Genomic DNA, 16284 nt, shown 5'->3' on the forward strand with positions numbered 1-16284 from the left:
TGCGGATATCTCGGACTGGAATGGAGTTACCTGAAGAGGTGAGTGTCTGGCACGCTCCACTCAAACATCTGCAGAGGAACCTTGTATAATTTTGCTTGTGGTGAAAATCAAATTGCAATAACAGTTCTCGAAGCAGAATTAGGTTAAGAAATATGAAATATAAATTAATTTCCACATCCAACCCTCTTGGCTTCTCTTACTATCTTTGTCCTGTCTGTTTAGCCACAATTAGAATTCCCATTTCTAAGCAAGGCGATTTAAGTGAAGCTCGTCCCATTTTACGACCCCTTTTGCCCTGATTGGTAAGCAAATCACGTCATTAAGCAAATCCGGCTTCCCCTGAATGCTTTTGTCAAACCAATGGGGAAGTTTGCAAATTGCAATCACGTGACTCCAGGGCTCTGCAATTGTCTTAAATGTCAGTTGCCAAGCACCCAAATCTTGACACGACTAGGAATTGTAAGTGCAAAGACTGGTTGTAAGTAACTTTTTCTGTGTTGTTGTAACTGGTCATTAAACACATGGTTGGAAGTTGACTAGCTGTATTAAGGCAGATGTCTGTTTTTCAGATTTTTTTTTCAACATGGTTTGAAAAGGAATAGAATAGAACAAGAGAATAGAAGTTGGAAGGAACCTTGGAGGTTTTCTAGTCCAACCTGCTTAGGCAGCAAACCCTATACCATTCCAGACAAATGATTCTCTTAAAAACTTAGTGTTGGAACATCCACAACTTGTGGAGACAAGTTATTCCACTGATCGTTCTGTCAGGAAAAGTCACTGTGTGAGTTGGGCAGCCAAATAAATTTGTTTAATAAAACCAAATCATCTGGTGGCAAAAAAAGTGTCCTCGTTAGTACGCCTAAACCTTTCTCAGAAGGCCATGCAAACTCAAATGGCAGCTTTTTTTAAAAAAAATGCAATTATCTATTTTTGAAGAGGTATCGCTATATTTCCATCAGAAGAACAGGTAAGTCATGGATGAAATCACCTAACACCAGAATCCCACGATAAGGAACCTAGAGATAATTCCAATGGAAATAGTATGGAGGTTATGAGTGCCCAAATCGGGGGTCTCCAACCTTGGCGACTTGTGGACTTCAACTCCCAGAATTCCTCAGCCAGCTTTGCTTTGCTGGCTGTGGAATTCTGGGAGTTGAAGTCCACAAATGGCCAAGGTTGGAGACCCCTGGCCTAAACCATATTCCAAGGATCCAGGGATTTTCCCAGAAGGGTTATTTTCTTTGAGACTTTCCCTGATCCAGTTCAGGACGTTTTGTCAAGAGAGCTGTGAAAACCTGGCTCTGGACCAGGGTGTTAGGAAAGCCCTTGTGTTTACTAATTACATATAGGCCTTGGCCTAAGACCACAGTTGAGCCTAAAATATCTTGTTGACTTTCGTTGTGAATTTTGCCCCATTGTATGACTTTTCTTGGCTGTTAAGTGAATCACTGCAGTTAATCAGTAACCCAAGTTGTTAAGTGGACCATGGGGATGTTGGAAAGGTCATCACCGAAAAACTATCAAGTCACATTTTTCAGGGCTGTTGTAACTGGTCAGCAAACGAACTGTTTGTAAGTTGATTACTTGCATTAATATTTTTCATGCTTGTAAGCTGCCCAAAGTGGTGTATAAATCTGTGGCCATAAACAAACAAAAAATCAAAATTATAAGTAAATAATCGGTTCACCCATTATTTCAACATTCCAATTAGAGCATTTAATGCACCTTTCAAATTTGAATGAACTAAATACAGTCTATATATATTTGGCTTCATAGCTAAACAGAACAGCCTATAGCCTGTGCATAAAAATGATCTGGGTGTTTAGACTTCACTTGCGATAATAGTTTGAAAGCACCCCCAGGGGAATATCTTTTATTTCTGTGGCATCGGTATATATCTTTTTCTCAGACCAAATTGCTGTCCTCTTGATGCAGTTCGATCGATACATTCGCTCAGCCTTTGGTTAAGATCAAATGTCGAGAGCAGGGCAGCGTTTATTGTGTTGACACACAGGCAAGGCTAATGCAATTGGCTGTAATTGTGTTTTTTTTCAGTCTGAACACGAGTTGCATTGTCACTTCTTGGCTGTGGGAAATCCTGTTCATTTCAAGACTTCCATAACTGCATAACTTTCACAGCTTTGCAGAAATGTCAGTTTAAAAAAAATGAGCTCTTCATAGATTTCACATAATATTAAAGTCTCATTTTCTTCCTGCAAATTTATTTATCAATCAAATTTATATAGTGGCCCATCTCCCCCTCAACGGGGACTCTGGATGGTGCACAACAATAAATAAAACAGTTGATATAAAACAAGTAAAAACCTTTAAAATCACAATAATTCATTTTCTTTCCTGAGCTCAATGGGAAAAAATGTAGAAGAAATTATTTTTATAGATTTAAATCTCTCCTATCTGTTTTGTTCTTCCATTAAAGAAAAGGCTGTCACAGGGAAAACACATTATAAATTATTTGGGGAAGGAACTCCAATATTGAGGGGAAAATATTTTTTAAAAAATGAGTTGAAGAACTGAACCAGACATAATTTTAAAAAAGCAGGATACATTTTCTTTAGTAACCCAACACAGTCATATTTCTGGACTGTTGTCGCACTTGGATATTCTATTTTTACTACCAATAATCGTGTTAAGTTTTTCTTGTCTAAAACTTCTTCACCATGAAAATATATCTTACATACAGATGAAAGAAGATTCTATCTGACATATATATAATTGATGATTTGCTAAATGTTTTTGTATAGTTTCTCCACAAATTTCTTTCCAGATCCTATGCATTTCTGGAATGGCGCTGGAAATTTGGCATCCCACTTAGAACTTGACTTATTTGAAGCTTATCAGTAGATTGTTTAGTAAGGCTGTTAATATTAATTCATTTTTAATGATGAATTTTTTAGTATTATGTAGCCCATAAACTCCCGTGTTAAACTGTAGAAAAAGCATTGCACAGCCTCATTATTCCTCCACTTTCACCCCTCCGAAAAAGGAGAATGTTGCTACATTCCTTATCCTGAGCTCATAAAATATTGTGTTTCTGCACTGAAATCTTCCATCAAGGGACACCAGGATGAACATGGTTGGGTTTTATGCCCACACTGGCGATATTCCTTGGAAAACAATAAGGTAAGATAACCCTTTTATTTTACTTATTCTTTTATCTGTCTTTCCTTTCAGGAAGCATTCTCTGCCCCTTTCCTGAATTCCAGAAGCCCGTCAGTGCTGCCATTCTATCCAAAAATCAAAATAACAGCGAAAAGTTTATCTATTACTTTTACTATCCTTCCTTTCACCCATCTCCTCCCACTTATGACTGTATGACCATAACCTTGTTGCTGTACCCTAACAGTTTTTACTGACCATTTCCTAGTATGATTTGATTGCTTATTGTACCCTATGGCTATCATTCAGTGTTGTACCTGATGATTCTTGACTCTTGACAAATGTATCTTTTCTTTTATGGACACTGAGATCATTTGCACCAAGACAAATTCCTTGTGTGTCCAACCACACTTGGCCAATAAAGAATTCTATTCTATTCTATTCTATTCTATTCTATTCTATTCTACTCTACTCTACTCTACTCTATTCTCTATTCTCTATTCCAGAGGTCTCTAAACTTGGCAACTTTAAGACAAGTCTTAAACTTGCCAAGTTTGGGGCTCGCTGCTCTGTTCTATTCTATTCTATTCTATTCTATTCTATTCTATTCTATTCTATTCTATATTCTATTATTTAAAAAAAAAAACTCATTGGACTCGGTGCTTGTGCAGCGGTCCTCCAGGCCGCCAGGGGCCGCCACCAGAAGCGCGATTCCGCCTCGCTCGCTCGCTTTGCTCTCCCAGACCGACCTTTCTAGTTCCTTTCCCAAGATCCTTTGCTCCCTTTTCCGACCGGGAGCTGCTAAGATGGTGAGCGAGGGGACGGAGCAATCCGGGGCCATCCGCGGCGGTGGCGGCGCTGGGAGGGAAATGCGGGGCGCCCGGGGGAGGCGTCGGTAGGCCTGTCGGTAGAATCGTCCCGAACGGGCGGCCTGGCCTGTTCCATGGGGATGAGGAGGGTGCCCCATGTTTTTTTCCCCCCCCGCCGCAGTAATGGCTGCGGTCGTGCAGGCTGCGGGGGAATAGCTAGGCCGGACGGGCTCTGGGGGCTTTAAGGGGGTCCGATCTGGGACTGTGAGGGGCGGGGGTCTTCCCCCCGTTTGGGGGGAGGAAAAGAGGCATGCGCAGTAGCGCGCCTACCGTCCCTATCCTCCTCTTCCCATTTATTCGTACTCATCATTTATTACTTATACCCGTTTAATACTCCTATGTTTATATGTTATGTTCCTACTTATACTTGTTTTCTCATACATGCTTGACAAACTAAACTAAATAAAAATAAAATGGTTTGGGGCCCTCCTGCCTTATCCACCCCCCCCCTTTGCTACCTGGCAGGCAGAGATCCAACAGGTAGAGAGATTTCCTTCCCATCGAACTGAGGATGGCCGGCTAGCTCTGAATCTTTGCCGTGGGATATTCACCTGCAGGGTGAAACGGTAAATTGGAATGAGAGTCGAGCTGGAGGGGGCCTTGGAGGTCTTCTAGTCCAACCCCCCCCCCCTTAGTCAAGCAGGAAACCCTGTAACATTTCAAATAGACTGGCTGTCCAGTCTCTTCTTAAAAACCTCCAGTGATCAATCAGAATAGAGCTGGAAAGCACCTTGGAGGTCTTCTAGTCCACCCCACCTCCCTGCTCAAATAAGAGACTTAAGCCGCTTAAGACAAGTGACTTTCCAGTCTTTTCTTAAAAACCTCTAGTAAGGAAGCACATACAGTGTCTGAAGGCAAACTATTATACTGGTTAATTAATAATCCTTCGATGGTTTTGGGACTTAACACACCTGCCTTTTTCTCGCCTGGCTTGCCACTGTGTGTGAATGGTAATGCCAGGTTGCCTAACTCTTGTTTATACGGCTTGGGGGGTAAAAGCAGAATTTTTAACTTGTTTCTTGCTCAACTTTCCCTGCCATACACTTTGGGATCAGGTGTTGTATTCAGCCTTAAAAACTAGTTTGTAGCCAAAAACAATCCAATCCTATCGCGATTTAGTGCAACATGTGAACTCCGTCATCAGGTACAGGTGGGATTCAAAACCATAAACACTTAGAAAAATTTAAAACGATTGTCCCATTTAATAACTTAAATAATACAGCCAAAAGATGAACAGGTAGATGCAAGCATTTCGTATTGGCTCATCAGGACTTTAGACTTTTTTTTTTTCTAAAAATTAGTTTACTTTCTTGTCATTGCACCTCATACAACGAAATCAAACACCATCTTCAGTGCACATCATGACCATGAAAATAAACACAAACAGGCATCCTTCACACTCCACACATTGAATTGAAAACCCCCGACACCGCACCAACACTGCACTATACAGCAGAATTCAAAAGAGCTCCTGCCCTGGGATAGAAGCTGTTTTTCAGCCTATTTGTCCTTGTTTTTATTATCCTGTACCGTCTGCCAGATGGTAATAGTTCAAAAAAAAAGGGGGGTTCCCAGGATGAGGTGGATCTTTGAGGATGTTTTGAACTTTCTTAAGGCAGCGGGAGCTCTAAAGCTCTTCCAAAGAGGGGAGAGGGCAACCAATCTTCTGAGCAATACGTTAACCCTCTGGAGTGCTGTCCTATCTGCCCCTGTGCAATTGGCAAACCCTACAGAGGTGTAGTAAGTTGAGATACTCTCTATGGTGCAGCGGTAGAAGGTCACCGGCAGTTTTTCATTCTGTTGTTGTTTTCTGAGAAGTTTCAGGTAGTCTAATCTCTGCTGGGCCCTTTTGACCAGGACTGCAATATGGGCACTCCAAGTCAGTTCCTCTTTTAGGGTAACACCCAGAAACTTCAAACTGGCCCCTTGCTCCACTCGGTCTCCGTTGATAAGCAAGGGCTGAAAATTACAGGCTTTCTTAGGAAAGAAACTATATTCCAGCTTGTCATCCACAAAAGCAGAAATTCTGAGGTTTTTTACTCCCAAGTACGTACTTTTCAACAGAGATGCAGCTTAGAGATCACTGGTTTGGTCGTCTCTGGTTTTCAAATTTCTCAGGGGTTTGCAAAATTCGAAAGTCTTTATTCATTCCTTGAGTTGCTGATGTATTTGTCTCTTTGCCTCCCCTTAGGGACGCGTCCGTACCAAGACGGTGAAAAAAGCGGCACGGGTGATCATTGAAAAATACTACACTCGCCTTGGAAATGACTTCCACACAAACAAGCGCGTGTGTGAGGAGATCGCCATCATCCCTAGCAAGAAACTGCGGAACAAAATCGCTGGGTAGGAATCGTTGCCGGTGGGGCTTCGTGCAGAGTTCTCACACGCGGTCATTCGAAATCTGGATTCTGCTCCTTGGCAGAACCTGCATCGAAAGTGATTTTGGTCTTATTTGTGGCCTGGTCATTGATAGTGCAGGAAAAACATCCTTGAGAGCATTTCCCGTGTTTGGAGGATTCCTTTATTTCCTACCAAACCCTGAGCTTTTCAGACATTACTGAAAACGGTGTAGTTTGAACAGATGTATGATAACTTTGTTCCAGTTTGGCATTTCCCTGTACTTTTAAACTTTTAAGGCTAAGCTTTGTTGAGTCAGTTCAGTCAGTTACTGAGATTTTTGCTTGAATGCCTGATTGTTTGTAGTGGGTAGGGAATCACAGTGAAATATACTAACACACACACACCCCCGGCCGCCCCCCCGTTCTTCTCCACAGGTATGTCACCCATCTGATGAAGCGCATTCAAAGAGGGCCAGTCAGAGGTATCTCTATCAAACTACAAGAAGAGGAAAGAGAAAGGAGGGATAACTATGTCCCCGAGGTAAGTTTTATGTCTCGGATGAGTTTCATAGAGGTTTCATGTCTTAAATCAGGGGTGTCCAACCTTGGCAACTTTAAGACTTGTGGACTTCAACTCCTGGCTGAGGAATTCTGGGAGTTGAAGTCCACAAGTCTTAAAGTTGCCAAGGTTGAACACCCCTGTCTTAAATTTAAAAAAAGCATTTCGGGCCTAGTCAATTTTGCATGGCAAGAAAAGCCTTTCTGAAATATGTGAAGTCATCTTAACAAAACGTAGTTCCTGGGTTGTCTGTAATCTTTCCTGATAAAACTTTTTTTTTCTGGTCCATAAATTGGGATTCAAATCATTACTGCGAATGAATAAAACCTATGGTGGATTTAGGAGTAACACGTTCAGTTTAGGATCAGTCCGGGCTCAGAATCACTCAGCTGACTTGAAGCCATACTTTTCTTGCCATCTGTAATGTTCAAGGAGTGAATTTAAATCCGGGGGTCCCCAAACTTGGCCACTTTTAAGACTTGTGGACCTCAATTCCCTGTGCTGGCTGGAGAATTCTGTGAGTTGAAGTCTACAAGTCTTAAAGTGGCCAAGTTTGGGGACTCCTGATTTAAAGCGTCAGAAGAACGCGATATGAACCAAGTCAGTTTTAGGAACTTGTTCTCGCAGGAGTGTTAACTGTGGTTGCCTGTGTGAATGGGGCCTAGCATTAGGTCAGGGAATACAGATACTTAATGGCAGCTTGTTTAGTGACCATTCAAAGTTAACACCAGCATGCCAAAGGGACGTTTATCACTTTTTTAACACACTTACGACCGTCACACCATCCCCGTGGTTATGTGATCAAAATTTCAGCCACTTGGCAACTGACTCCTGTTTACGACGGTTGCAGCATCCCGGGGTCACTCGATTCCCTTTTGTGACCTTCTGACAAGCAAAGTCAACAGGGAAACCAGATTCATAGGACCACCGTGTCGCTAACCTAGCTGCGGTGATTCACTTAACGGTGGCAAGAAAGGTTGTAAAATGTGGCAAAACTCACTGAGCAGAAATTTGAGGCTCCGTCGTGGTTTCAAGTCGAGAATGCAGAGGTTGGGGGGGTGTTTGTCCTGCCTGTCTCCCTCCTGGAGGGAAGATGAACTGAGCCTGCATTGGAAAGGGAGGCCTTCACCTGTGGCCTTTGTCATCGATAGTGCAGGCAGAGAGGATGCCTGGAAGCATTTCCCATGTTTGTGGAGTCTCTTGCCCGTGTCCTTCGAACACTTGAGCTTTCCGGACAGTTTTCATTTAGCCTGATAGCCCCCGATACTTCCTTCATACTTGGTTTTGGAGGTCATAGTTTTGATTGCTGTTTTCCTCATTAACGTTAAGGGCATTCTTGCTGTACTATATTCTGTTGTGTTCCAAAACAATCCACTTGTCTTTCTGCGTGGCTTATCTCTTGACAGAAAGACATGTAAAATATTGTTCTTGATTTCTTTCTGTTCTGATGATCTACAAAGTAGCTCTGGAAGGACCCTGACTTTTTAAAGCTGTAGTTGTTTAGCCCTATAGAAAAATAGCTAAGCTGGGTAAAATTTCTCTGGTTTTGTTAAGATTAAAATTATGATAATGAACAAAAATGACAGGAAGTAAAAACCCCACAAAATGTATAATAATTCAGATCAATACATAATTTTATTTTTCAATAAAATAATTTTTAAAGAGTAAAGTTAGGAGGTATTTTCTGGTGCCCAGAAGATATTTTGGATTACTTATCTACTTGAATACATCCATTTTGGATTACTTATCTACTTGAATACAGTGCTGTCCTCATACAATTCCTTGGATATATTTAGGAAATGGTCTAACTGAAATGTCTATTTTTTTATCTGGAAGCTTGTTTTTTTTTTCTTTTGTTGTTCCTGAGTGACTAAAAGTTGGAGGTCATTTTTTTCCCCCTGTAATAATATTTAAGTGGGAGAAGAGCCATAATGCTTTCTGTTTGCAACCTAGTTTGGCAAATGTGGGCAGAAAACTTCCTTTTGAGCATGAGGGGAAATGTTTTGCATGATCTCCGAGACCTCAAATTTCAGTCAGTAGTGGAAAGGCTATTCTATTAAGTTTCTACATTTGGGGCTCCAGAATTATTAAAAAGTATTTGCAGTTACTACCTATTTTGTCCTTAAAGCTTTACTGGTTAGAATATCTGAGAATAAAGGATACACCAAATGAATATATAATCTTATTGAGGATCGGTTTGTGTTTGATGCCCAGTGCTTCGCTCTGTAACAGTAGTTTTTATGGAGAATATATTTATTCTGGTGTATGTGTGTCAGCCTTCCTCAACAAGTTTCCCTCTTCCAAAAGTTTTAGGATTAGGAGCCGATCATTCCTGTCCATCAGGACTGTTGGCACCAAACTGACGTTCCTGGACATGCTCTCCAGAATATCTGGGGGGTAATAGGTTAGGGAAGGCTGTAAACATGCCACAATTGTATCTGCATAGAGTTTTGGTTGAGTTCTGCTTTAACTCCTTTTCTTGCTCATATTTCTCGAAGCATCTTGCTGACAATCTCAGGCTGCCTGCAGGAAGGGGGTTTATGATAAATGTATACATCACACGATTGCTGTGTTTTGACTCATAATTCTTGGGCCCCTGTTACCACCAAGCCAATCGGTTCCTTTTTCTTCTTCTTCAGGTCTCTGCCCTGGATCAGGAGATCATTGAAGTGGATCCAGATACCAAGGAAATGTTGAAGTTGCTGGTGAGTAGGGCATTGGGGTGGCTGCCCACAGGATTGCTTTTCTAAAAACCAAGTGGCTGGATTAAGGGTCTGAAAGTTAAGCTAAAATAAAATACCCAGGAGAATCAGTGTGGGTTGGTTAGGGACAACAGGGTGTAAACTGGGAAACTGTGAGTTCTAGTTCTACCTTGGCATGAAGCCAGCTGGGAAACTTCAGGCCAGCTCCTCCCTTGACACTTAGGGAGAAGGAAATGGCAAACCACTTCCGAAAATGTTACCCATAAAACTGCATGAACTTATCCCAGGCAGTCATCAGGAGTTAAGACATGAAGATGCCCTCTGCCCCCATCCTTCCCCCAAAAAATCACCCCACTTGGTAGTAGTTCTGAAAGGTTGGAGGGGGGGGGGCAGGCAGGCAATATTATTATATAGTATCGTGTTTAAAAGCCAGGCAGATTATAGGGGATAAAGCTAACATAACTTGGCAAATCACTAGAATACTTTGGGGAATGCATGATGATTGCAATTTATTTTCGCACACCAAGGAAATTGACCCTCAAAGATCACCCAGCTGGTTTCAAGTAGATAATTTAGCCTGAGTGAAAAGATACTTTTTTCGGCTCTTGCCCCAGGGATCTCCTTAAGTCTTGGCTCTCTCTTCTATTCGCAGGACTTTGGCAGCCTGTCCAACCTGCAGGTCACACAGCCTACCGTAGGGATGAACTTCAAAACTCCAAGAGGCGCCATCTAAAGCCATTTCCGCATTGTCACTTTTACAATAAATATGTAGAAACAACACCTTGACTTGTATCATTTCAAATACCTGTGTCTTCCAGCTAAGTGTTGTACCATAGAGTAAGAATTTGGTTGCATTCCTGTATCTGCTAAGCAGCGTTTGTGTTAACTTTGATTTGTTGATTAAGTCAGTATTGGTTAGATGTAACGCAGCAGGCCCCTACCAAGCGAATCCTATATCCATAGGGTTTTAGAATATGTATCTTGGGGTTCCCCCCAAGCTCTCGGCTGCTTTTTGCATGCTGGCTGAAGAATTCTGGGAATTGAAGTCCACAAATTTTAAATTTGCCACAGGATGGTTTATCAAATGCTTTGCAGAATAAAGACCCCCATTGTCTGTCGCATTCCCATGGCCGAATTTTATAACAAGATTATAAAATTGTAATGATAGAACTCAAATTATTCTTGAGGAACACCCCTGCCAAAGCAAGATGTTTTAGCATTAAAGGCACTCAAGCGGACTGCTTAATGATTTGTTAAACATTTTGCCCCAGTATCAACATCGACCTGACCATTCTTTTTTCGGCTCCTTTCTGAGGATAGGAATAACCCTTGATGGGACTCATAATAATCTGGCACTCTGCCTGTGCTCCATGATTTTCAGAGGTCATGGAGAAGTGCCCAGCCTCTCAGAAACATGTGCCCATATCTCAACAGACAATTCCCACAGACAAGCTGTCAAACGTCTACCTAGACACATGCTATGTTTCTCACATAATAAGGCCGGGCCTTATTTTTTTTGAGCCCGAAAAAACGGCTAGGCCATCTGTAATTCCCTCCCCTTGCATCCTCATCCAGAGCGCCCCGCGGGCAGCCTCACCATCAGCTGCTCCTAACGGGTGATCATGGTGAAGCGCAGAGAGCTCCCTACCCCCACCAAGCACCTTTCCTGCAGACCCAAGACCTTTGGCATCTGCCACTGTTGCTTTCCCTTCTGCCCATTCCGCCACCACGTTTGGAGCTGCCCCTTCCGTGTTTGGAGCTGCCGCCGCCGTTTGGAGCACCACTGCCACGTTTAGAGCTGTCGCTTCTGCGTTTGGAGCACTGCCACTGTTTGGAGCACCACTGCCATTTGGAGCACCACCGCCACTACAAACACAGCGGCAGCTCCAAACACAGAAGCGGCAGCTCCAAACACAGAAGCGGCAGCTCAAACGTGGTGGAATGGGCAGAAGGGAAAGCGGCAGGTGCCAAAGGTCTTGGGTCTGCAGCAAAGGTGTTTGGTGGGAGTAGGGAGCTCTCTGCGCTTCGCCATGATCACCCGTTAGGAGCGGCTGGTGGCGAGGAACTGCCCGCGGGGCGCTCCTAACGCCAAGTCCCCCCACCCTTCCCCCCATTTTGCATGTTTTAAACTAGGCCTAAATTTGGGGGGGGGAGGGGCTTAATTTCATTTCATGCCTAGAAAACATGCTGGGTCTTCCTATTGGGGGAGGCCGTAGTGTTGGAGAAACACGGTAGTTCTTAAGATCAAAGTAACCTCTCTCTGGTCCTATACTAGAACTTTCTGACTTGGCTTCCTCCAGATGTGCAGGTTTTATTTTCCGGAATTCTGTGCGGTGGCCCTGCATCCCGGAAACTGCCCATTAAGGCGATGAGTTTCTCATGCGACCCCACCGCAGCCATCTACTCATCCGAGAGGAAAGCCGTGACATGGGGATAACAGTTGAATACTCCAAAGACAGAATTAGCAAGTTTCAGCATCTACCTGAGGAGCAAAGGACAACTAAAGATTTAATTTGTCCCCTTGTATAACAATTCAGCACTAAAGTTACGCAAAGTTTTAATCCGGCTTCAACATTTACAGAACGAAAGTAAAGGAGACGTAGAAGCCAGCCACTAAAACATCCGGACAAAGGAGATGAAAAGGAAGTATTTTTTTAAAAAAAAATCCTAGTTCCAGAACATTAATGTGCTCCATTTGGTCCGCTACAAATTAACCTCGTTCCACACATTCAAAGGACTTGTTGGGGTGTTTGGGTTCCTCAATGAGATCTGCCTTCAGACGTAGCCAGAGGAAGGATTCACACGGTGGGTCCTCTGATGAGCGTTGAGGTGTGTGCTTCTCCGGAAGCTCTTCCCACACTGCGAGCAGGTATACGGCTTCTCCCCCGTGTGTGTCCTCTGATGGGAAGTGAGGCTGGAGCTGACCCGGAAGCACTTTCCACACGCCGTGCACTGGTAGGGTTTCTCCCCCGTGTGAATCCTCTGGTGAGTGTTGAGATCCGAGCTCCGTCGGAAGCTCATCTGGCAATCCAGGCACTTGTAAGGCTTCTCCCCCGTGTGGATCCTTTGGTGGTATGTGAGGCTGGTGCTCAGGCAGAAGCTGATCCCGCACTCCAAGCACTTGTAGGGCTTCTCCCCCGTGTGCGTCCTTTGGTGGTACGTGAGGTTGGTGCTCACGCAAAAGCTCTTCCCGCACTCCAGGCACTTGTAGGGTTTCTCCCCCGTGTGGATGCGCTGGTGGGAGGTGAGGCTCGTGCTCACGCGGAAACTCTTCCCGCACTCCAGGCACTTGTAGGGTTTCTCCCCCGTGTGGATGCGCTGGTGAGAGATGAGGCTCGTGCTCAGGCTGAAGCCGATGCCACATTCCAAGCACTTGTAGGGCTTCTCCCCGCGATGCGTCCTTTGATGGTAAGCCATGCTGGTGCTGGAAGTGTAGCTCTTCCCACACTCGGAGCACGTATAGGGTTTCTCCCCCGTGTGGCTCCTCTGGTGACAGGTGAGGCTGGTCATCGCATCAAAGCTCTTGCTACACTGGGCGCATTTATAGGGCTTCTCCTGCGTGTGCATCCGTCGATGGGCGCTGAGGTGTGCGTTCAAACTGAAAGTCCTTCCACACTTCTCGCATTTAAACGGCTGCTCCTTGACGTAGCTGGTGCAGTGAGCGATGAGGTTGGAGTCCGAATGGAAACTTTTCTGGCGCTGAAGGAAGGTATTCTTTTCATTCGCTTTGTTTTTCCCCACACGGGCAAACTGACCAGGGTGATTTTGGGCCAGAGAGGGAGAAGTTTTCCTTCTGTGAGGCTCCCTTTTTTCATCTCCCTTCTTTTCTGTGTCCAAAACACACGGTTCTGCTTTATTCTCCATCTCTGAACGGCTAGCTTCTGTAACGAAAACAGGAAAATTGTATTTTAAATTTGTCTTACCATCTGAGCTTTCCACTGTTTTGTCTTTTTTATTTCGAAGACGAGGGGTCATTATTCTGTAATAATTCCACCATCAGAATAACTATAAGATGTCACACAGTCAATCTTTCGAGTTTTTATATTTTGGCAGGCAAATTTTACAGTATCCTCTATTTTTTTACTCTTACTACAAATAATGGAGCTAGCTATTCCTCATTGTAGTATCATGTCAGAGTGTTTATAGCTTGGCTACTATTTGTGAGACAGCCCAGGAACAAAACACAGGACACAGAGGCTTTGTTTTTTAACAGTGATTTATATACAAGACTACTATATACATACATACATACACACGGTAGGCAAATACCAGACAAGCAAGCAATCTTCAACTCTACATGAGAACTACAGTGGAGATAGAAGGTGAGAGAAACCCTCACATGGCCTCCCTTATATAGACAGCTTCTTAAAGCGGCAGCACCCTGACTCATCCTCAGTACAGCAGCTGATCAGCTATTAAATTTTCATTACTTTAACATATCATTTCTGGCCAATTCAGCAATGTCAGAAAAAGTGCTTCTTAAATCCCAATTTCTAGGATTTCATGATACTTCTTACTGTTTCTTAAGGGTTTAATAATCTAACATTGATAAATCACTGCATTGTGCTTTTAATCTTTGGGGTGACTTTCAATTACTGTAACCGATGACTGCAGAATTGCATTAATCGGAAAAACAAACGTTTTAATTAGCCATGCCACATAATCTTTTGATACACCAAAAGAAAAAATACAAAGTCATGAAGCAGATTGTGCAAAGCATTCTGATTCTTAAAACCTCAGAAAACGGGGAAACTTACCAATAGGGCTCATAACCCCAAAGTTCTCTTCCATAACTAGACTGTCAGGAACTCTGCTCAAGATTCAGCAAAATCCACATCTCTGCAACGCACAACTTTTTCAAAAGACAGGTGACTCTAAAAAAGAAAAAAGGAAGTTGCTCACCAGCTTTACATACAAAATACGCATCCGTATAAACATATGAAACTTTTTTTTTTTAAGAATAGAATTCTTTATTGACCAGGTGTGATTGGACACACAAGGAATTTGTCTTGGTGCAAATGCTCTCAGTGGACATAAGAGAAGAGATACATTTGTCAAGAGTGAAGAATCATCAGGTCCAACACTTAATGATAGTCATAGGGTACAATAAGAATAGAATAGAATAGAATAGAATAGAATAGAATAGAATAGAATAGAATAGAATAGAATAGAATAGAATAGAATAGAATAGAATTCTTTATTGGCCAAGTGTGATTGGACACACAAGGAATTTGTCTTGGTGCAAATGCTCTCAGTGTCCATAAAAGATATATAAAAGGAAAGATCTTCGGGAAAAACACCAGTTTCTCTTCTGTATGATTTAAAGCAGGCGTCTCCAAGTTTGGCAACTTTAAGACTTGTGGAAAGTCTTAAATTTGGCTGAGGAATTCTGGAAGTCCACAAGTCTTAGGAGTTGCCAAGCTTGGAGACCCCCGGTTTAAGCCCTGGAGGAGAGAGCAACCTTGGCCCCTTTGAAGACTTGTGGACTTCAACTCCCAGAATTCCCCAGCCAAGCCATCCAGGCAAGGGAATTCTGGAAGTCCACAGGTCTTAAAAGGAGCCAAGATTATGCCTAGTTTAAACCTCCGTGGACCACATTCTTCAGAATTGCTATGCAAAGTGGAGACTGGGGGGTGGGTGGGTTTGCAGGCTTTTCTGGCCATGTTTCAAGGCCAAGCGCACCCCACTCTCCCATGCATACCAACCAAGAACATTATTATTTTTAATTATTGTTATTTTATTTAAAATACATCCATCTTCTATTTAACGGAGTGTCGTCTGGATACAAATATCTTGTGCTCTAACAATTATATTTTACAACAACATATTCATTAGTTTAATAATATTCTCTATTCTTATCCTATTGGTATACAAGTTATTTCCTTTTTTTAAAAAATAATTTTTTATTAATTTTCCAAATTTTTTAAAAAAGCCTAAAACAAAACTTTATACATTGTTATCAACATCAATACATCTTTTGCATTTCCTCACATTATTCAGTATATGTATTTACTTATAAAAGACAGAGAAGATTCAATTTATTATAGGGCCTGATATGCGTGGTTTAGAAATAAAAAATAAAATAAAATAAAACGGCAATTAGGAAAAGAATGAGGAAATATGTAAATATACCATGGAGAAGATTGAGATGTAAGGATAAAAGATATTGATTTATAGTAAGAGTAAGATGTAATGGTAAAGGAAAAAGTTATTTCCATTACTATAGCATTCCTCTTCTTAACGTATTCAATTCTATTAAGGTATTTTTCTGTATTCCACTGGCCTAATTAATCAGTTCTAGCTTTCCTATTTTTGACTCTAGCCATGGATAAAAGAATCCTCACATCTGATAATGTTCAGTTTGTTCCTGCTCTTTCATTGCAAGTGTTAATCTGTTCATTTACTTGCAAGACCCGTTATTTTTCCTTGGAAAGAATTACGGGGCTGAGCTGAAAAGCCCCTTCCCCGCAAGGGCTGCAGCCTGGGGGTCTCCTCTACTTTCTGGGCCGCCTTCCTAGCTCGCCCCTGCAGCCCCAGGCCGCCCTTCTCCCCCCCACCCCACCCCCCAGCCCCCCCCAAAACCCCGGGGCTCACCAGCTGCAAGTCCCAGCATGCAGAAGCGGCCGCGCAGGCGCCTTTCCCACCCACCCCCAAGCCATCTTCTGGGAGGAGCCTGCTTCCTAGAGAGGCCTCTCTCT

The 16284-nt window shown here is 42.8% G+C and overlaps 2 protein-coding genes and 2 non-coding genes across 4 annotated transcripts; 3 read left to right on the plus strand and 1 right to left on the minus strand.

Moving 5' to 3' along the window:
- The first annotated feature begins 3832 nt into the window (after positions 1–3832).
- Positions 3833–10366, plus strand: RPS17 (ribosomal protein S17). The gene is made up of 5 exons (XM_026709784.2): positions 3833–3926; positions 6178–6329; positions 6761–6866; positions 9524–9589; positions 10239–10366. Exons 1-5 carry the CDS (start codon positions 3924–3926, stop codon positions 10317–10319), a joined length of 408 nt encoding a protein of 135 aa, XP_026565569.1. The 5' UTR covers positions 3833–3923; the 3' UTR covers positions 10320–10366.
- Positions 6410–6540, plus strand: LOC113442416 (small nucleolar RNA SNORA71). Its single transcript, XR_003374971.1, has one exon. It is a non-coding gene; the product is annotated as a small nucleolar RNA SNORA71 (small nucleolar RNA).
- On the plus strand, positions 7987–8121 carry LOC113442417 (small nucleolar RNA SNORA71). The gene has a single exon (XR_003374972.2). It is a non-coding gene; the product is annotated as a small nucleolar RNA SNORA71 (small nucleolar RNA).
- Positions 10367–12068: 1702 nt separating the features above from the next.
- Positions 12069–16266, minus strand: LOC113442245 (uncharacterized). Its single transcript, XM_087941462.1, has 3 exons — positions 16181–16266; positions 14344–14460; positions 12069–13467 (listed from the first exon to the last, which is right to left on the minus strand). The coding sequence occupies exons 2-3, from the start codon at positions 14375–14377 to the stop codon at positions 12362–12364; spliced, it is 1140 nt and encodes a 379-aa protein (XP_087797588.1). The 5' UTR covers positions 14378–14460; positions 16181–16266; the 3' UTR covers positions 12069–12361.
- Positions 16267–16284: the final 18 nt, after the last annotated feature.

The sequence above is a fragment of the Pseudonaja textilis genome, chromosome 13 (assembly GCF_049901715.1).
Source record: "Pseudonaja textilis isolate UNSWEBS1 chromosome 13, rPseTex1.2, whole genome shotgun sequence".
Taxonomy (NCBI): Eukaryota; Metazoa; Chordata; class Lepidosauria; order Squamata; family Elapidae; genus Pseudonaja; species Pseudonaja textilis.